Source organism: Heterodontus francisci, chromosome 40, assembly GCF_036365525.1.
Source record: "Heterodontus francisci isolate sHetFra1 chromosome 40, sHetFra1.hap1, whole genome shotgun sequence".
In the NCBI taxonomy this organism is placed as follows: domain Eukaryota; kingdom Metazoa; phylum Chordata; class Chondrichthyes; order Heterodontiformes; family Heterodontidae; genus Heterodontus; species Heterodontus francisci.
Genome location: NC_090410.1, coordinates 16,600,055 through 16,622,298, shown reverse-complemented (window position 1 = coordinate 16,622,298; position 22,244 = coordinate 16,600,055). Strand labels below are relative to the sequence as shown.

Below are 22,244 nucleotides of genomic sequence, written 5' to 3'. Positions count from 1 at the left end.
GAATTTGGGTGTTGTGAAAACAACCTCTTACAGATATACTCATCCCAGATATGGGGTCTGTCAGAGGAAGCATTACAACATTAATACATATTTCTCATATCTAATCCAGAAGTCCCATGCACTCTCCTAACAGAGTACAGAAAATGAAAAAGAGAAAGACTGAATGATGAAAGAAGGGTATGTTGCTCTCATTTTAATTTCATTAGAATGCATTCGCCCACATATCAGTAGGCCCCAGTTAGTTCAGCAGCCTGCCTATTTGAAAGTGGTGGAAAGGTCTTCCATATTCATTTGCAATTTCTAGCCTATTTGCCTAAGATCCATCAAAAATATGGCAGGAGAGGGATGAAGAATCTCAGCCATAATACTTAAGTGAAACTAAGGGGCTAAGAAAATGGCACAAACAGCACAGAACAAAAAAGTTGGTGTGGAGCTGTGAGAGGCTCATTGAGTGAAAAGGTGACAGAACAAGTTTGAAATGGGACAAGGTAAAAGGTAAGGGAGTGTGCAATACTAAAAAGGAATGAACCAGAATCTACAATACTAGGGCAAGTAAACAAAAAAAGTTTTAGAGTTAGCACTTGAGAGTAGCCGGTCGTCTTTCATTCTCATAAAAATCCATCTCATGTTTGATTACTTTTAATTGGAGACAATCACGCATAGCTCTGAGTCAGTTGGTCACAATCAGGGACAGCAGCACCGCTGGCTGATTATTTCACACCCCCTTCCATCCACAACCTCCCAACACCAGGGGATAGATTTTCCTTTTGTGACACTCAATTGTGCAAGCAGGAGGCCTCAATCCTCATTAACATATGGCCATCAGGCTGCAAGTGAAAATGAGTGGCCTGGGTTAGCCCACTCGTCTCTGGTGGGATAGCTCCCCGAATGCAGTCCCACAAAACATCTAAATTAGCAAAGATCAGGAACAAATCATAACAATTTTCTAGTCTGTACACCCATTCGGAAGCTTGGGACAAATTAGCATGTGGAGGATAACATGTTTTTCCCCAATTTTCTCTCACCTTTGAGATTCGGAAACAAAATGAAGTGATTTTGGTGTTTGATTTCTCTTGATCAAAAAGTAAAAGCCCTTTCTCTTCATCCAAGCCCAAGTATTTTCCTGTTGTAATGTGGCGAATACGGAAAGGCTGACCCCATTTCATGTGGCCACCGCTCCAGCTGTTGAGAAAAATATTAATTCTTCAGAAAACAGATTAAAACCACCATCTCAATGAACATAAATTTAAAAAATATTACAGTTCACATGCTTATAACTAGCTACCACATCCTGGCATCTAAATTTTACATATTGCATTTTATATTATACTATAATCTAGAAGATTCATTATGACATATGGACTGTTTGATTTCCAAGGTCTACATCATACTACATAGAAATGTATAAAAATAAAAATGACATCACTGTGCAGTAGTATTTCCGTTTTAAGTAATAGATTTAGTAAGACATTGGCAAAACAGTCACAGATTCATGGTGCGTAGATAAATGTGTTGTCACTGGATTGTTAACAAGGGTGTTAATTCTAAGTTTTTAGATATTTAAGTATAGTCCTAGCAAGTGTATATAGTTTGTCAGAATAGCTTATACCTGCATTAGTATTTAAACATAATGGGAGTTGAATAATGTCTGTTCGTCCAAACGTGAATTACAAATCTGGTGGAATACGCAACAATGCAAGAAGATATTCAGCTAGACTTCAAGTTACCTGAATTTCCATCTGCTGCTAGTAATAATTGGCTCAATAGGTCTTATGGTCAATTAGTTCGAAACATTAAGAAAATGTTGAACCTGCATTGGCATTAGAGTATCACAGAATCATTTCCGGCACAGAAGGAGGCCATTCGGCCCATCAAGTCCATGCCGGCGTTGTCTAAAATTAACCTTAATGTCGCCATTTTTCAAGATGGTAAAAATTACCAACACACCAAATATAGACCATATTTCAATTTATTAGCTATTCATTTAAAAAATGCAAAATGTCCTCCTGATTAATTTAGCTAGATATTTCCTAAATTGTAAAATTAAACTTGAAAGGTTTCAAGGTCATTCAAGTCACAGTTTGTTCAATATCGTTTTATTGACTATTACTTCACTTTTCTATTCTGCCTTAATTCTCTAATGATACAAATTTTTCCCAGTTTAGATTTTCCCCCAAAAATGATGGGGAACCTATGGGCTGGATCTTGTTCTGCTCCCGACAGCGGGTTTCATGGGGTGGGAGGGCAGGGGAGAATCAGAGTGCGGAGAATCAGAGCGGCAGGGGCCACCACAGAAGCAAACACCGGGATTGCCAATTCAGATTCTCCCGGGGACAAGATAGGCAGATGACAGTCTTCCTAAGCAGAGGCCAACTGAAGCCCTTAAGTGGTCTATTAACTGCCACTGAAGGACCTCTTCCTGCCGCCGGTGGTCACCCTGTGCATGGCTAGCAGAGTCCCCGAGGTGAGATTGATTCCTTCGCAGTATCGCACCATTTGATATTGTCACCTCATACAAATGTGGTTCTTTGCACACCTTGGACACCTCCATACAACAATGCGATAAAATATTCAGCTAGACTTCAAGTTGCCTGAATTTCCATCTGCTGCTAGTAATAATTGGCTCAATGGGTCTTATGGTCAATTAGTTCGAAACATTAAGCAAATGTTGAACCTACATTGGCATTAGAGTCAATGTAAACAAGGTACCCTCCCTGCAGGCTTGGGAGAGTCCCTCCTTCATGGGCAATTTGTGGCACACAGAAGACCCCGAGCAGGAACCTAACCTCCTAGGACGCCCCTCCCCATGGACTGCATGACCAATATCCCACGCACCACCCCCACAACCCCCCCCCACTCCCCTTCGCCGGGACTACCAGACTGGTCCCTGTACAAAATTCAGCCCTATATGTGGAACCACAAATGAAATCCCATGTGACTATGGCAAAGATAATTTTCCCTCCTTGTCCTTTTTGACATGTTTGCAGCCTCTGACGAGGTTGGACCATACCATCCTCCTCAAAAACCGCCCCACTGTCAAAAAGCTGGGTGGGACTGCTCTCACCTGGTTCCATTCTTACCTATCTGATCGTAGCCAGTGTATCACTTGCAACGGCTTCTCTTCCTTCTCCAGCACTGCTACCTCGGGTGTCCCCCAAGGATCGATCCTTGGCTCCCTCCTATTTCTCATCTACATGCTGTCCCTTGGCGGCATCACCCAAAAGCACAGCGTTGGTTTTCACATGTCCTCTGACAACACTCAGCTCTAGTTCCTCATCACCTCTCTCAATTCCTCCACTGTTGCTAAATTATCAGACTGCCTATCCAACATCCAGTACTGGATGAGCAGAAATTTCCTTCAACAAAATGTTGGGAAGACTGAAGCAATTGTTTTTGGTCCCCACTCAAGCTCTGATCCCTAGCTACCAACTCCATCCCTCTTCCTGACAACGGTCTGAGAATGAACCAGTTGGTTCGCAACCTTAGTGCCACATATGACCCAGCAAAGAGCTTCCGACCACATACTCGTTCCATCACTAAGAACACCTATTTCCACCTCCGTAACATCACCTGACTTTGCCCGTGTCAGCTCATCTGCTGCTGAAAGCTTCATTCATGCCTTTGTCACCTCTAGACTTGACTATTCCAACACACTCCTGGATGATGTCCCGCATTCTATCCTCCGTAAACTTGAAGTCATCCAATACTCTGCTGCCCATGTCTTAACTTGAACAAGTCTCGTTCGCCTATCAAGCCTGTGCTCGCTGACCTAGCTTGGCTCTGTTGTAGTTTCTTTCTAGACTAATAGAAATGAAACTGAAGGGCAGACATAAAGGTTTGAATGCAGAGGTTAAATGGAGACTTGTTGCTTCAGCTTACACATGCTAACTGACTATGCAAGAGAATGGAATAATGTAATATTGCATCACTTCCTGAGATGATATACATATTAGCATAAAATATATTTAAACAATAAAATTCAGCAAACTATCACAACATCCCCTCCCCTTAGATAACAACTTCATACAGAATAACACTAATATGTACATGAACAAGCAACCTTTACGAGATAAGAAATTTGACAACTATAAAACCGTTTACATTAAACATTTAACTGTAACAAGAACATTTGAAACACTCCTCTTTAACCTGTTGTCTACGTTTGGAACTGTACTGGCCATCGGCTGACTCGACTAGACCTTGTGACAATGTGGGTGTGCTCTTGAGCTGTCCATCCTCTCCTGAAGATTGTGTTTGGGAGGAGTGTCCTTGGTTGTTGGTGTGCTGCTTGTTGTCTCTTCATCTTCAAAACGTAGACAGGTATGCGTAGGCACTGCTGATGGTCACCCTGTGCATGGCTAGCAGAGTCCCCTGAGATGAGATGGATTCCTTCGCAGTATCGCACCATTTGATATTGTCACCTCATACAAACATGGTTCTTTGCACACCTTAGACACCTCTGCCGAGATCCATGTCTGTTCCTGCGGGTGTGGGACCCTTACCTTCTGGCCTACGTATAGTGGCGGTAGTTCTGCACCAACATGTACATCGTGCACGTCTTTCACCTTCTCTTGTTTCTGACGTAACCAGTCTGTGATAAAGGATGACTTGATGATGTGATAACTTGATAATGTGGTTGTCACTGGTCAAGCAAACACAATCTCAGCAGGTGACAGAGTCTAATGGCACTGCGCAAAGATGCAATAAAGCAACTTGCCTGGTTTCCAAACACTTTTTGATCAGTGATTTGGCAGTCCTGACCATATGTTCAGTCATCCCATTCAAACAACGATATATCGGGGTGATGATGTCACATGGAAATAGCGGATACGCTGAGGATCATCTTCAAATCCTCACTAGATACAGGCGAGGTACTAGACGACTGGAGGTCTGCAAACATTGTACCATTGTTTAAAAAGGGTGCGAGGGATAGGCCAAATAATTATAGGCCAGTCAGTCTGACCTCGGTGGTGGGTAAATTATTAGAATCAATTCTGAGGGACAGGATAAACTGCCACTTAGAAAGGCACGGATTAATCAGGGATAATCAGCATGGATTTGTTAGGGGAAGGTCATGTCTTAATAACGTAATTGAGTTTTTTGAGGAAGTAACAGGGAGGATTGATGAGGGTGGTGCAGTAGATATGGTCTACATGGATTTTAGTAAGGCATTTGACAAGGTCCCGCATGGCAGACTGGTCAGTAAAATGAAAGTCCATGGGATACAGGGGAATGTGACAGGTTGGATCCAGAATTGGCTCAGGGACAGGAAACAAAGGGTAGTCGTCAACAGATGTTTTCAGTGGTGTTCCACAGGGCTCAGTATTGGGTCCGTTGCTGTTTGTAGTATATATTAATGATTTGGACTTAAATATGGGAGGCATGATTGAGAAATTTGTTGATGACACAAAAATTGGCTGTGTAATTAATAGCGAGGAGGATAACCGTAAACTCCAGAATGATAGCAATGGTTTGGTTGAGTGGGCGGGAAAGTGGCAAATGGAATTCAATCCAAAGAAGTGTGAGTTAATGCATTTGGGGAGGGCAAATAGAGCGAGGGAAAACACAATAAACGGGAGGATAATGAGAGGGGTATAAGAAGTGAAACACCTTGAAGTGCATTCCCTCAGGTCCCTGAAGGTGGCAGGTCAGGTAGACAGAGGGTGAAGAAGGCATTGCTTTCCTTTATTGGCCGAGGTATAGAATACAAAAGCAGGGATGTGATGCTGGAACTGTATAAAACAGTGGTTAGGTCACAGCTGGAGTACTGCATACAGTTCCGGTCGCCACATTACAGAAAGGACATAATTGCTCTGGAGAGAGTACAGTGGAGATTTACAAGAATGTTGCCAGGGCTTGAAACTTGCAGCTATGAGGAAAGATTGGATAGGCTAGGGTTGTTTTTCTTAGAACTGAGGAGACTAAGGAGTGTCTTAATTAAGGTGTACAAGATTATGACGGGCCTAGATAGAGTCGACAGGAAGGACCCTAGCAGAGAGATCAATTACAGGGGGCACTGATTTAAGGTGACTGGTATAAGGATTAGAGGGGACAAGAAAAAACTTTTTCACCCAGAGGGTAGTGGGTGTCCGGAATTCGCTGCCAGGAACGGTGGTGAAAGCAGAAACACTCAGTTCCTGGACATGTACCTGAAGTGCTGTAACCTGCAAGGCTATGGACCAGGTGTTGGAAGGTGGGATTAGATTGGGCGGCTAGTTTTTTCAGCCGGCACGGACACGATGGGCTGAATGGCCTCCTTCTGTGGCGTAATTGCTCTATGGTTGATGGACCATCATTCACACATATCCTGGAACGGTTTTCCCATGTATTGTGGACCATTGTCGGACACCACTTCTACCAGGGCACCAAAAAGACTAAAGATGGCACCAATAGTACTGGCTGCAATGTGTCTCGAAGCTTCTGCACAATAGGAAATTTACTGTGATAGTCTTTCTGCCTACAGAGTACAGATCTATTGCTATCTTGATCCATAGTGATGATGGCATGTCATGTGCTTGAAGAGGCTCTTTTTGTTGACAGGCCTGGTGTTCCTGACATGCATGAAAAGATCTCACCAATGGGTCAATGTCCTTGTTGATGCCAGACCAGAACAATGACTCGCAGGTAAGTCGTCTTGCCCTTTCTATTCCCATGTGTCCTTGGTGGAACTGTCCAAGTATGTCAGACTGAAGTGTGAAGTATTGTTGGGATGAGTACTTGGTGTCCTTTGAATAGCACTCCATTGGGTATACTGATTTCGTCTCGATGTGGCCAATACATTCTTAGATCCGTAGGGATTTCCTAAACGGTCTTGGGCCAACCCTCAACAGTGATTTGGCATAGAGATCAGAGTTTAGGTCTTGAGGAGTCTCCCTCTGGAGTTCCTTTCTCTTGTTTTGACCTTGTTTAGGTATCCTCCAAGCTTGCACAGACTTCATCAACCTGGAAGTCGAATGGCATTTCTTGCACTCTCTCAGGGTTGGGCAGTCTACAAGTGTCCAATGGGATCATCTGACAATTGGGTTTGCATTTGACATCAGTCATAGCCCTGAATCTTGATGAGTAGCCTCTGGAGTTGAGGTGGTGCAATCGTGAGCAGTTTTCTCCAGATCATCTCCAATGGCTTATATCTGTCTCAACTATGAACTCTTTTCCGAATAAATAGGTGTGGAACCTAATGATCCTGAAGACAAGAGCGAGAGTTTCTCATTCGATATTGGAGTAATTTGCTTGTGTTGGCGACAGACATTTTGAACCAAATGCACCAGGCTCGTGTCTTGAAGAAGACCTGCACCAAGACCTTCCTGTGATGCGTCCACTTCTAATATTGTTGCCTTCCGAGGGTCATGTCATTGAAGACTCGGCTGACAGTGCTTGTTTCAATGCACTGAACGCATGTTGGTGATTGCGCTGCCATAGGAATGGCATGTCTTTCGTCATCAATTTTCCTGGTGGAGAAGCCCTCACCAGGAAGTTTGGTGATATGCAGCAAGCACGTTGAACAGACCTAGACACCTTTGGAGGTCGTCCTTGTCCTGCGGTGTCGGCATTGACTGGATGTCTTCAATCTTCCCAGGATCTGGGCAGATACCTGAACTTGAGTAAATGGCACAGAAAAGAAATTATGCGATTAGCCTTAATGGAGCATTTTTTGATGTTGAAAAGCAAATCTTCACATTTGGCAGTCTCCATTATTAAGTGTAGATTTCTAGTATGCTCTTCATCCGTATGTCCTGCTACTGCAATATCGTCGGCAATACACACACAACCTGGGACTCGTCCCATTATCCAGTCCACATGCCGTTGAAATATATCCTGGATGACCGCCAGCCCAAATGGCAGGCAGAGAAAACAGAATATGCCAAAAGGAGTTCTGAACATTGTTAACTCGTGACCCCTTTGACAATATGTGTTTTTTGCATCTAATTTGGAAAAGTGTTTCCCTCCAGCAAACGTTGGGTTTAACAGTTCTAGTGCTGGCATCTTATAAAGGACATCTCTTTAAGGCTTTACTTAGCCTCCTTAGGTCTGAACATAGTCGAATTGAACAGTCTTCTTTGATTCTTTGACTGCAGTAGTGATGGAACTGCGCCAGTTTGTGTGATGTTGCACTCGTCAAATGATGCTTTGTTTCTCCATTCCATCTTCAACTTTTCTCGAATGTCCACACTGCATTTTCGCGGTGGGTCAATTGATGGCGTTCCACTTTCTTTCAGGTGTATGACTGTGTCCCCATGGAAATTCCCAACTGTGTCAAACCGGTCCAGGTACAACCTCTGGATCCAATGGGACGTGCACCAGTTTTGACTGCTGTAGTCTTCTGGCTGGGTCAGCTCATGGATGGTGACCATGTTAAATTTGTTGCATACCGGCACCCTGCTACTCTGGTTCTGACACATCCACTATGTAGAATATCTCGATTAGACCATGTTGTCTCTTTGTACCTGCATTCCAGGTCCAGGGAACCTAGGTACTTTATTGTCAAGCCATTTTATGCCATAAGTTTCACACTTATAGGCTGGGCCACAGACTTCCATGCCTCGTGGTACATGCCCTTGAGAATGTGGAAGCCTTATTGGGGCAGGTGATCTGGAGTTTTGTAAAAGCTTCCATCTGTTAATGGAATGAACCAGATAATCGTGTGAAATAGCTGCTCATTTGTAGTGCCTTCACCTCCACCCACCTCATCCATTTTGTCAGGTGTCTTCCCCCACCACCCCCCCATCCCCCACCAAACCCCTGTTTTGTGGATGGGTCTAGGCTTCGGGCAATGCCTGGAAGTGTATTGTTTCCCTTCCCCTCTGGGTGGCGTATTTCTGCAGTTTGTGCGCTGCATGCTCGGATTTCTTCCCACATTCCTGCTACTGGACCATCTGCAAATTTTGCCAAGTGCCCTCTAAGCCCGCATGCCTTGCACGTGTCTGCGTATGCTGGGCATCTATGTGGTTGGCGGGTGAGCCTGCAGTTACTGCACACACCTTGCTCTGCCTGGGTGCCCTCAATATTATATGAACAGGTATTTCAGACCCTAAGGCTGGAAAACATTGTTTCCCTGCGATAAATGCCTCGTATATTTGTCTGTCCTGTAGTATGCTCTCCGCGCTGTGGCTTTTCCAGGAGGTCTTTCTGGAACGCCTCAATAGGAGGGAGACTATAACCAACTTCGTGATTTGTTCCGAGAGCTCAGTATCAGAGTAGTCACATTCTTTTGTTTATTCTCTGCATCGGTTAACAAAGTCATCCATGCGACTGTCCATACCGCATGAGGTCCAGGCAGTGTACTCTAAAATTAACTTTAATCTTAAACTGACTTTATAACGTTTCCCATAACTTTGATGGATCCTTCGGGTCAGAGGTATTGATTCTGCGCAGACTTTAGTTTCCAATGGCGATCCTAATATTTATAGCAAACTTCTTTATATCCACAACCAGTCCTCTGCTTAAACAGTTTGAATTGCCTGGGACAACAGATGCTTTCCATCCAGCCCTGGAAATCTGGTTGCCATTGCCTAAGCCTTCTAACTCTTCTCTCCCCGATGAGCAAACCTTGCTTTAAAAATTGCAGCAAGCAGAGATATCCGCAGAGCTGAGCAGGAGCCACACCCTGAGCTGCGTTGATGCAGTGCAGGCTTACATGCTTGTAGGCGGGAGCGGCCCTGGCATTGGGGTCGGCTAATGGCACACAAATACGGTGGTGGAGGGAGCGGATCCACACCAAAACGCGACACTGCTCTGAAGCTACCATTAATTTTGTCTCACCAGCTCAGGACAAAAACAGGAGTGCATCCAAATCACCTTCAATCTCTACACACACCATTGCTCTCCTAATGTGACAGCTGTGATCTGATTTCAGTGCTTCTAATTTGAATTGTCATTTCAGCTGTTGATCAATGCTGTTGACTCACTACCATTGCCACCATATTGTATTATTTCTTTCCAGACTAATACAAAGCTGAAGAACAGCATAATAGGTTTGAACGCAGAGCTTTAATTATTTTAATTCTTGCATGGGATATGGACATCGCTGGCTAGGCCAGCATTTGTTGCTCATCCCTAATTGCCCTTGAGAAGGTGGTGGTGAGCTGCCTTCTTGAACTGCTCCAGTCCATCTGGTGTGGTACACCCACAGTGCTGTTAGGGAGGGAGTTTCAGGATTTTGATCCAGCGACAGTGAAGAAATGGCAATATAGTTCCAAGTCCGGATGGTGTGTAACTTGGACAGAAACTTGCATGTGACGGTATTCCCATGTATCTGCTGCCCTTGTCCTTCTAGGTGAATGAGGTCGCAGGTTTGCAAGGTGCTGTCGAACGAAGCGTGGTGAAGTACATTTAGTCTTTGGCACACACTGCTCCCACTGTGCGTCGGCTTTGGCAGCAGCAAATGATTAAGGTGGTGGAAGAGTTGCTGATCAAGTGGGCTGCTTTGTCCTGATGGTATCGAGCTTCTTCAGTGTTGTTGGAACCGTACTCATTCAGGCAAGTGAAGTGTATTCCATCACACTCCTGACTTGTGCCTTGTAGATGAGAGGACAGGCTTACTCACCACAGAATTCCCAGCCTCTGACCTGCTCTTGTAGCCACAATATTTATGTGGCTACTCCAGTTCATTTTCTGGTCAGTGGTAACCCCCAAGATGTTGATAGTGCGGGATTCAACGACAGTAATGCAGTTGAATGTCAGCGAAGATCGGTAGATTCTCTTATTGGAGATTGCCATTGCCTGGCACTTGTGTGGCACAATGTTACTCGCCACCTTTCAGCCCAAGCCTGAATATTGTCCGGGTCTTGCTGCATATGGAAACAAACTGCTTCAGTATCTGAGAAGTTGCGAATGAACAACATATAGTCAGTGAACAATCCCACTTCTGATCTTATAATGGGATGAAGGTCATTAATGAAGCAGCTGAAGATAGTTGGGCCTAGGACACTTCCCTGAGGAACCCATGGTGTAATGTCCTGGCGCTCAGATAATTGGCCTCCAACAACCACAACCATCTTCCTTTGTGCTGGGTATGACTCCAAACAGTGGAGAGTTTTCCCCCCGATTTTGATTGATTTCAGTTTGGCTAGGGCTGCTTGATGTCACATTCTGTCAAATGCTGCTTTGATATCAAGGGCAATCACTCTCACCTTGAGTTCAGCTCTTTTGTCCACGTTTGGACCAAGGCCGTAATGAGGTCAGGAGCCGAGTGGCCCTGGAAGCCCAAAATAAGCATCGGTGAGTAGGTTTTGCTGTTTAAGTGGCACTTGCTAGCACTGTCAACAACCCCTTCCATCACTTAGAAGATGTTTGAGAGTTGACTGATGGGGTGGTAATTGGCCAGATTGGATTGGTCCTACTTTTTGTGCATAGGACATATCTGGGCAATTTTCCACATTGTCAGTTAGATGCCAGTGTTGTAGCTGTACTGGAATAGTTTGGCTGAGGGGTTGGCAAGTTCTGTAGAACAAGTCTTCACTACTACAGCCAGGATGTTGTCAGGACCCATAGTCTTTTCAGTATCCAGTGCATTCAGCTGGAATTCTTGAAATTATGTGGAGTGAATTGGATTGGCTAAAGGCTGGCATCTCTGAACCAGGGGACTTCAGGAGGCTGAGATGGATCATCCAATGCTTCAGCCTTGTTTTTTACACTGATGTGCTGGGCTCCCTCATCATTGAAGATGGGAATATTTGTGAAGCCTCCTCCTATTAGTTGTTTAATTGTCCACGACCATTCACGACTGGATGCAACATAGAAACATAGAAAATAGGAGCAGGAGTAGGCCATTCGGCCCTTCGAGCCTGCTCCGCCATTCATTATGATCATGGCTGATCATCCAACTCAGTAGCCTGTTCCCGCTTTCGCCCCATACCCTTTGATCCCTTTAGACCCAAGAGCTATATCTAACTCCTTTTTGAAACCATACAATGTTTTGGCCTCAACCGCTTTCTGTCGTAGCAAATTCCACAGGCTCACCACTCTCTGGGTGAAGAAATTTCTCATCTCAGTCCTGAAAGGTTTACCCCATTTCTTTAGACTATGACCCTCTGGTTCTGAACTCCCCCACCATCGGGAACATCCTTCCTGCACCTACCCTGTCAAGTCCTGTTAGAATTTTATAGGTTTCTATGAGATCCCCCCTCACTCTTCTGAACTCCAGCAAATATAATCCTAACCGATGTAGCAGGTCTGAAGAGTTTTGATCTGATCTGTTGGTTGTGGGATTGCTTAGCTCTGTCTATTGCAAGCTGCTTCTGATGTGCGGCATACAAAACAGTCCTGTGTTGTTGCTTCACTGGGTTGACACCTCATTTATAGTATGTCTGCTCCTGGCATGCTCTCCTGCACTCCTCAATGAACCAGGGTTGATCACCTGGCTTGATGGTAATGGTAGAGTGAGGGATGCCAGGACATGACATTACAGAGTGTGTTTGAATACAATTCTGCTGCTGCTGATAGTCCACAACGTCTCATGGATGCCCAGTTTTGAACTGCCAGATCTGTTCTGAATCTATCCCATTTAGCATGGTGGTAGTGCCACACAACAATGGAGACATGTCATTGCTTCATGTCACATGTGCTAACTGACTGCAAGAGAACTGAATCACATGATCACTTCCTGTGATGATATACATACTAGGATAAACATTCATTCAAATGATTATATTTAACATAGTAACAAATACACTATTACAACAAACTCCTTGTCAAGCAAAGTCTTGATTTTAAAATTCTAATCCTTGTTTTCAAATCCTTCCAAAGCCTCACCCCTCCCTATCTCTAATCTCCTCCAGCCCCACAACCCTCCGAGATATCTGCGATCCTTTAATTCTGGCCTCTTGATCGCTCCACCATTGGTAGCTGCACCCTTAGTTGCCTAGGCCCTAAGCTCTGGACCTCCCTCCCTACATCTCTCTGCCTCTTTACCTCACTTTCCTCCTTTAAGGCAGGTGGTGAGGGAACCAACAAGAGGGAAATACTCGTCCTCACCAATCTACCTGTCACAGAGGCATCTGTCCGTGGTCCTTGTAGAGATGAAGTACCATCTTCACACTGAGGGTACCCATCATTGTGTTGTATAGCACTACCACTGTGCTAAATGGGATAGATTTCAAACAGATCTAGCAACTCAAAACCGGGCATCTATGAGGCAATGTGAGCCATCAGCAGCAGAATTGTATTCAATCACAATCTGTAACTTCACAGTCTGGCATATCCCCCACTCTACCATTACCATCAAGGCAAGGGACGAATCCTGGTTCAATGAAGAATGCAGGAGGGCACGCCAGGAGCAGCACCAGGCATACCTAAAAATGAAGTATGAGCCTGGTGAAGCTACAACCCAGGACTACTTGCATGCCAAACAGTGGAAGCAGCATGTGATAGACAGGGCTAAGCAATCCCACAACCAACGGATCAGATCTAAACTCGGCAGTCCTGCCACATCCAGTCGTGAATGGTGGTGGACAATTAAATTCACAGGAGGAGGAAATTCCACAAATATCCCCATCTTCAACGATGGGGGAGCCCAGCACATCAGTGCAAAAGACGAGGCTGAAGAATTTGCATCCATCTTCAGCCAGAAGTGCGAAGTGGATAATCCATCTCAGCCTGCTCCTGAAGTCCCCAGCATCACAGATGCCAGTCTTCAGCCAACCCAATTCACTCCACATGATATCAAGAAACGACTGAAGGCACTGGACACTGCAAAGGCTATCGGCCCCGGCAACGTTCCGGCAATAGTGCTGAAGACTTGTGCTCCAAAACTAGCCACGTCCCGAGCCAAGCTGTTCCAGTACAGCTACAACATTGGCATCTACCCAGCAATGTGGATAATTGCCCAGGTATGTCCTATGCACAAAAAGCAGGACAAATATAATCCAGCCAACTAGCCCCCATCAGCCTACTCCTAATCATCAGCAAAGTGATGAAAGGGGTCGTTGACAGTGCTATCAAGCAGCACTTGCTCAGCTATAACCTGCTCAGTTTGGGTTCCGCCAGGGCCACTTAGCTCCTGACCTCATAACAGCCTTGGTGCAAACATGGACAAAAGAGTTGAACTCCAGAGGTGAGGAGAGTGATTGCCCTTGACATCAAGGCAGCATTTGACCAAGTATGGCATCAAGGATTCCTAGCAAAACCGGAGTCAATGGGAATCAGGGGGAAAACCTCTAGCTGGTTTGTGTCATACCTAGCACAAAAGAAGATGGTGATGGTTGTTGGAGGTCAATTATCTCAGTCCCAGGACATCACTGCAGGAGTCCTAGGCCCAACCATGCAAGTACGCCTGGGTTGTAGCTTCACCAGGCTCACACTTCATTTTTAGGTATACCTGGTGCTGCTCCTGGCGTGCCCTCCTGCATTCTTCATTGAACCAGGATTCGTCCCCTGCCTTGATGGTAATGGTAGAGTGGGGGATATGCCGGACTGTGAGGTTACAGATTGTGGTTGAATACAGCTGCTTCATCAATGACCTTCCCTCTCATAAGGTCAGAAGTGGGGAATGTTCGCTGATGATTGCGCAATGTGCAGCCCGTGTCCATATGCAGCAAGACCTGAACAATATCTAGGCTTGGGCTCATAAGTGGCAAGTAACATTCGTGCCACACAAGTTGCAGGCAATGATCATCTCAAACAAGAGAGAAACTAACCATCTCCCCTTGATGTTCAATGGCATTAACATCACTGAATCCCCCACTATCAGCATCCTGGGGGGTCACCAATGACCAAAAACTGAACTGGAGCAGCCACAGCACTTTTGTGGCTGGAAGAGCAGGTCAGAGGCTGGGAATTCTGCGACGAGTAACTCACCTCCTAACTCCCCAAAGCCTGTCCACCATCTACAAGGCACATCAGGAGTGTGATGGCATACTCTCCACTTGCCTGGATGGGTGCAGCTCCAAAAAGACTCAAGAAGCTCGACACCATCCAGAACAAAGCAGCCCGCTTGATTGGCACCCCACCCACCAGCTTCAACATTCATTCCCTCCACAATGGACGCACAGTGGCAACAGTGTTTACCACATACAAGATGCACTGCAGCAACTTACCAAGGCTCCTTAGACAGCACCGTTAAAAGTCGCGACCTCTACCACCTAGAAGGACAGGCACAGCTGATGCATGGGAACACCACCACCTGCAAGTTCCCCTCCAAGTCACACACCATCCTGACTTGGAACTATAATCGCCCGTTCCTTCAATGTTGCTGGGTCAAAATCCTGGAACTCCCTTCCTAATAGCACTGTTGTTGTACCTTCACCTCAAGGACTGCAGCAGTTCAAGGCAGCTCAACACCACAACCTTCTCGACGGCATTTACGGATGGGCAATAAATGCTGGCCTAGCCAGGATGACCACATCCCCGAATGAATTTTTAAAAAAAAGCACTTCTTGAAACCTACCTCTTTCACCAAGCTTTTGGCCATCAAACTAATGGGCGGGATTTCAATTCCAGGATTGACATCGCGATGACTGCACTGCTGCAGCAATGCACATGCATTTGCCAGTTTAATTTGCAAGTGACTGAACTGGCCCAAATACACATTCGCCGCCCAATTAGCAGTGTCAGACACAGGAAGGAAGCAGCACTCAGCCAGCAGCGGGCCCGATTTAAAGGGCGGGTGGAAGCCATTCCTGAGACTGCTGTTAGGGAGGACCCCCAAGCCATGGCTGCCCCCACCACTATTTTTCTGACACCTCACTGGAGGTGCTGCTGAAGGCGGTGACTGAGCACCAAAACATCCTATTCACTGCTGGTGGCAACAGAAAGCCTGCAAGACTAACCAAGGCAGCAAGACTGGAGGTGGCACACGAGATCAGCAGAGGAGTGTTGAGAAGGAACTGGGTGTAGGGCAGGAAACATTTCAAGGACCTTCTCAAGCCTGGAAAGGTGAGTCCAAAGAAAGATCCGGATAGCATGTCTCCTGGTCAGCAGTAACTAGAATGCAAAAGAGAGGGGCATCCTGAGGGTACAGAGAGTTCTCCAGACCCTGAAAGAGATGTGTGCTCAGCTACCTTGATGACACATATGCATGGAGTGGATGCCAGCTGCCTCCCAGCTGGTGGCACCTACTAGTGATCAAGATTGCCATGAAAGGAATGGGAAGCAACAGATGGTGATGAGGGGGCCACCCCAACAGGGCTCTGTCATCATCATCCTCCCCCATGGCCCCTCCAATGGATGAAACATCTGTGAAGTCACACCCTGTGACAGAGGCTGCTCCTGCAGAACTAGCAATGCAGCAGCCTTTGGAGGTGCCCCCCAGCACCTTCACACCAAGGCTGACTGCCACAGCCATCTCAATCCCAGATAGGAAGTAGCAAGCAACCTGCCTCCACCTCATCCTCAGCCACAGAGGTAGGCACTCATACGAGTCACTGTCAGCAGAGGCCATCACGTCAGTTGCGGCACTCTGTGGGTCACTTGGGCGTTTGCTGTAAATAATAACGAAATGTTAAGTGATAAAGCACTGGGAAAGTTGTTGCTCTAAGTCTACCTTACATGTTTCCATTTCATGTGGGCAAGACGCAGGAGAATGGGAAGTGAGGATTGGCAGAACGACGGGGTGTGCTGGTGAAGATTGTGTAAGCTGGAGAATCTAGAGCGTTTCTGCCCCTCCTTCCTCTGCTGACAGCGACTCGTACGAGTGCCTCCCGCTGTGGCTGAGGATGAGGTGGAGGCAGGTTGCTTGCTACTTCCTATCTGGGACTGAGATGGCCGTGGCAGTCGGCCTTGGTGTGAAGGTGCTGGGGGGCACCTCCAAAGGCTGCTGCATTGCTAGTTCTGCAGAAGCAGCCTCTGTCACAGGGTGTGACTTCACAGATGTTTCATCCATTGGAGGGGCCATGGGGGAGGATGATGATGACAGAGCCCTGTTGGGGTGGCCCCCTCATCACCATCTGCTGCTCCTCATTCCTTTCATGGCAATCTTGATCAATAGTAGGGACCACCAGCTGGGAGACAGCTGGCATCCACTTCATGCATATGTGTCATCAAGACCCTTTCACCAGGGATCTGTCTATTCTCCAGAAAATGCTGCTCTTTATTACTGGTTGGAGCAAGCTTGGAGAAGCTTGACCCCATTTCCTCTAATGCCCTCCCTCCGTTGGCAATGGAATGCAGAGTCATCCTCAACACCCTCCACCACCCTACCATGAACGCGTGAGACCCATTAGCAGAAGGACCTGTTCCACCCTCGCCTCGCATCCGTCCAATTTTTGACTCCCTCAAAATGGCCTTGTCAAGAGTGCAAGAGATATGAACGATAATTCTCCTCACTTAGCATACTGGTTGCCTGTGAATGAGGGCCTTCCCTCTTTAATGATGCCTCTTGCTTCTGCTCTGCTGTTCCAGCTCGCTCCCCGCTGTGTCACCACCTCCTCCTCCATGTCATGGTTCCGACAGAGTTGAACCTGCACCTTAGAAAGAAAGTCCTAAACTGACCCTTTAACAAGCTTGTTAATAGGCTTAAGTGGCCATTTGCATAGAATGGGCATGTTGCCTCTTCCAGCTAGGGCCACGACCTTTTAAACTTGGAGCATGCCAGTCTCTTGTCTGGAAACTGGCGCGTTTAAGCGACTGCATACCCCAATCCTGTCCTTACGAACAAATAAAAATCCCACCCCATATCACCTTTTCTGGCTCAGTTTCATATCTTGTTTTATAATACTCCTGTGAAACACCTTGGGATATTTTATTACGTTAAAAGGCACTGTATAAATATAAAATGTTGTTGTTTGCATTGTCACTTCTGTAAGCAAGGCCTAATTATTACCTGATGCGCAATGGCTCCAGTCTCCACAAGGACCTTGCATGGCTGCACACTGCACCACCTTCATAGTGAACCAACCTACAGGGCATAAAAAGGATACTACTTCAGAATTAATTTATTCACATCACAGTAGTATGACTGACAAAGTATGGTATTGTTCGGAGGCATTTCAAGAGGGAGCTTTTTTTTGTTGGGGCTGTTGTGTAGGCTTTGTTGATTAGGTGACGATCGATTGTTAAATAATTACGAGAACCTGTTCTTTCTCCAACTTAGTTCAATGCACTTTATTTTTCTAGTATCTTTCTTTTGTATTAATACAAGCCTATGTCTGCACATAAAGGTATAGTTTTCCTGTAAGCAGAAGCAGACAGCAAAATAACTGGCATCATCTGTACAGAGGCCCTAAGACTACATAGCCTCATCAGCTACTTTATCAATTGCTCAAATTTGGGTCCACAATTTCACAAGGAGTGAATATCATTAATACTAGAGGCAATAAGCACAGTACAGACATATTCTAGCAGGAGGAAAGGAAAATGTAGGAAAATGATATAAACACACTCTTACGCAATTCCTAGAGCCCAGTGACAATTTAAAAGTCTATAAAAGGATCACTTTCTCAATTATGGTGGCGCATGTCACTGGGAGACCAAAAGAAAGGGATGGTGAAAAAATAAAATACATTACAGCCTTTTATGTTATCTTTAAACTGTTCAAGTACATGCGTGCCATGTGCTTAAGAAACAGTCAACAAAGGTTAGGGCACGCTTGCTCAGACATGTTGGTGGGGTCAATCAACACAGTCCGAAAGGCTGAATTTTTACCCAACATTCTTTTGCTAACAGTCAAATATTTTATGTAACAGTGCCTGTTAATACCTGTCATAAAGATTGAGCTGATTAGCCTGGTCTCAGGGTGGGGTAGCTACCAGTGACAACAGGTATATGAATTCTGTCTATCATTGAGCAGCAAGTCTCATATCAGCACTGAAATCAAATTTCTGCTTAGAGTGCTCTATTTATTTCCGTAGTCAACATGGCAAGGCTATTGGTTTCAGTTCTAAAAGGTAATATCTGTAGCAGCTGTGCTTAATAACACTAGGAGAAAGCCAAGACCAAGCTATCAACAAGACAGAGGCTGACAGATTTGCCATTATTTTAAACTCTTTCCCATCTTCATAATTATCAGTAATGTTTTATAATGCTTTATACTAAGGAATCTGGAGGCAATCAAGGTAGCACGTTAGTTTCTCTCATTATATTCTGTTACCAAAAGATATTTCCTATATCAAAAACATGACAAATGGAACTGCCAAAAACAGCAATGAAGCAATTATCTATTTTACAACAAACTCAAATATTTTTCTATAAAGTTTCTGAAAAAAAGTTTATTTCTGCCATCTGATTTTGAAACTGGTAACAACATGCTGGGATACAGTACAAGTGCCAAGTGACCATTCTTCACATGTAAGCCAGGAAGCAAGCTAAAACTGAAACTGCTGGTAATACTCAGCAGGTCTAGCACCATCTGTAAAGTTAACGTTGCAGGTCGATGAGCTCTTATCAGACCCGCTCAGCATTTTCTGTTTTTATTTCAGATTTCCAGCATTCACAGTATTTTGCTTTTGTGTTGCAGAAAGCAAGCTATTTGGTTCTGGGGCTACTATTTCAACCTTGGCCTCATCTGCCATCACACAGGCTTAGATTTTTACTTACCTACTGCTGGAAGGTGGTTTCAGAAGGATACAGGAAACTCAGAAGTCAGGATTCCCCCACACACTGTAGACTCATGCACATGGCATTACCTCCACAATCCCCACCCTAGAAGCCAAGGTGCAAAGGTCCACAGTGGCAGAGTTGGGCAGAGGCCTTGTGGGAAATGTTGGGTGGTTAGGGGGCTGGGGGGTGGGGGCTGGGGGGGTGGTGTTGCAGAGGGGAGGCCAACACATGGGTACCCAGGCAGGCACACTGGATCCTATCTCAGTTAAAGCCAGAGGTGGGCAGGCAGTAAGTGCGTTTGGGTCGGGTTTCTGATTTTTGAAGACTTTAACCCCCTTCCCCCACTCATCCCAAACCCACCGGTGTTTTATTTTTGGTTAAGATTTTTCCCCCATAATTCTAGCAGGAGATCACTGAAGAGTAAGCAGATACAGAAGTTGAACTCAATATTTCTCCTCCCTAAACTGGAGGTACTGGTCAACTGTCATACCCCTGCTGCTATCCCAGCTTAGAGTGGCTAGCTAGACATAAACCTGGGAGAGGCCTAGAGTCTTCCCGGTCATATGGCCTGGTGTCACACCAAGTGCCCATTACCAAAACCTTATTTGCCAAGGCCTCTGAACAATTTCTAAAGATTCTTTTGTAGCACTTAAGATACAGAAACTTTACAGCTGAAAATAAAACCTTTAAAAACAAGTGAAAAATACTGAATGGATAACCTGACCTGCGCTGATCTTCACCCTGATCAAATGCTGCTACTGTGAGACATTCATCCATGTGACCATGAAAGAGACGTAGGACATGCCCGCCAGTCAGGAATCCTATACAAAGTAAAGAAAATACCATAAACTCGAAGAAACATCCTTAAACTCCTATGAAATATATCAGCCTGCTAATTCAACATATCTCTCTTCCAAGTTAAGGGCAAACAGATATTTCTGTACTCAGTAAATTAGGTTAAAGGGAATTGGATAATTAGCTAAAGAGAAAAAATTTGCAGGGCTAGAGAAAGGGTGGGAGTAGGAGAAGCCGAGTTGGTCTTGCAGAGAGCCAGCATGGATACAAAGGGCCGGATGGCCTTCTTCTGTGCTGTAATAATTCTATGATTCAACAGACAATGAGTAAATGTTGAAGCTAGATCATTTTCATGTGGTTCAAAGTTTTAAAGCTCATGTTTCAGTCTATTTCTGCCTCATTCATGCTGACCATATTTTGTGCTTTTGATCAAACGGCTTTAACATTTTGCTGTCCTAGAATCTTCAAATTTTGTAAATAAAATAGCTTTGTTACAGCAGCAAAATAATCAACCATGTGAATTAGGTTTAAGAAATAACCAAACCAATTAACACTTATGGAGTTGATTTTCCTCCCCTTATCAGGCAACAACAGGGCAAAAACAATGAAAATGGCAACACAGCACTTACAGCCCATTCCCTGCGTCATTGGATTCTCCACCAGTTTAATGAGCGCCTTGAAATGGGCAGCTCAATCACCCAGCAAAAACAGTTGGGAGGCTCATTAGCCAATGCAAATTGGGGTCCTGCGATGTCTATCAGAGTCCAATGCAATTTTCAAGTACCAACAGGCAGTACATATCTAGCTCATTCTCCACCTTTTGGTATTACACTATAGACTAATCTGCAGTCTTGGATTCTGATTGAGGTCTCTGATCTAGGAAAAGTACTGACCAAGGACACAAGTGCACACAGCTAGTTCTAATCTTTCCTGGCTTAGACACCTTCTAATCAGAATTCAGATGCCATTTTGCAGAATCGTCTAAAAATATTTGTTTTCTGATGATCCCATAGGTCGCATTGCAGAAGGCATTCCCAAGTGGAGAGTTTGACTGGTGAGTTATTGAAGCCATTCAAACAACTTAACACTTTTGAGCTAGTTCATGATAGACAAACTTCTCAGTTGAGGTCTTTTCATTGGCTTTACAAAGTTTCTAAAACAAGATGGAGAAATGTTTTCTGCAACAAGAGTAGCCACCTGACAGACATCCAACCAATACAGCTGAATCTTGCCTTTGCATCTATTACAGCCAAGCAAAACCATTTCTAACTGGTACAGCAAAAGTGTTAGATCCATACAGCCACCAAACTCTGATATACAGTTAAATCCATAATGGTACGCTTGATAACTGTTTACCGTGCTGTAAATAACTCTGCTGATTTGATTGGCATTTTTCTTATATATTTCTCAAAGCCAAAAGAACAAAACTACTGGCTGCATTGATATAAGCCATTTTGAATATTGTATCATCACTATTAAAAGAAGCTTCCTTTTAAGCCAAGAAATCTAGAGGAAAAGAACACTCAATTTTTGACACACACTCTCAGAGGTTTCAAGATCTGGGTTGTGAGCTGTCTCAATCTTCTGTTTTCTCTAAGAAAATTTGTTCAGCTATTTGAAGGTCTTTTCATAATTTAAAGCACCAAGTCTCAGAAGCATCTCTACTGCTCTTCTCTGAGCTCGGTCTAGATCATCAGTATCCTTTCAAAAGTAGGATATCTGAAACTGCAAACAGTATTGTAAATATGACTACACCATTCTAAGTAAGACCACATCACTGATCTACACAAGTGTTACGACTGACCGCTCAAGACAAAGCCCCCAACCAAAATATATAATTCTGACTGCAGTGGGAGCAACGCACTGTCAATTCAGTCCTGCCACTCCACAGATCACCTAACATATCACTTAAACTTCCCAAATTAAAGAAAGCCGCAGCCAAATTGAACCACCCATTAATCCCCGAATGAGGCGAACCA

General features: G+C 44.9%; 1 protein-coding gene across 1 annotated transcript in view; it reads right to left on the bottom strand.

Annotated features, from left to right (window-relative positions):
* The window catches only part of LOC137353168 (ryanodine receptor 1-like), a 535,610-nt gene that overhangs the window by 411,425 nt on the left and 101,941 nt on the right, over positions 1-22,244 (bottom strand). Inside the window, exons 9-11 of the mRNA XM_068019216.1 lie at positions 20,195-20,291; positions 17,756-17,830; positions 1,026-1,182 (exon numbers count right to left, since the gene is read on the bottom strand). Of these exons, the coding sequence (XP_067875317.1) occupies positions 1,026-1,182; positions 17,756-17,830; positions 20,195-20,291 (329 nt within the window). The remainder of the gene's footprint in view (positions 1-1,025; positions 1,183-17,755; positions 17,831-20,194; positions 20,292-22,244) is intronic.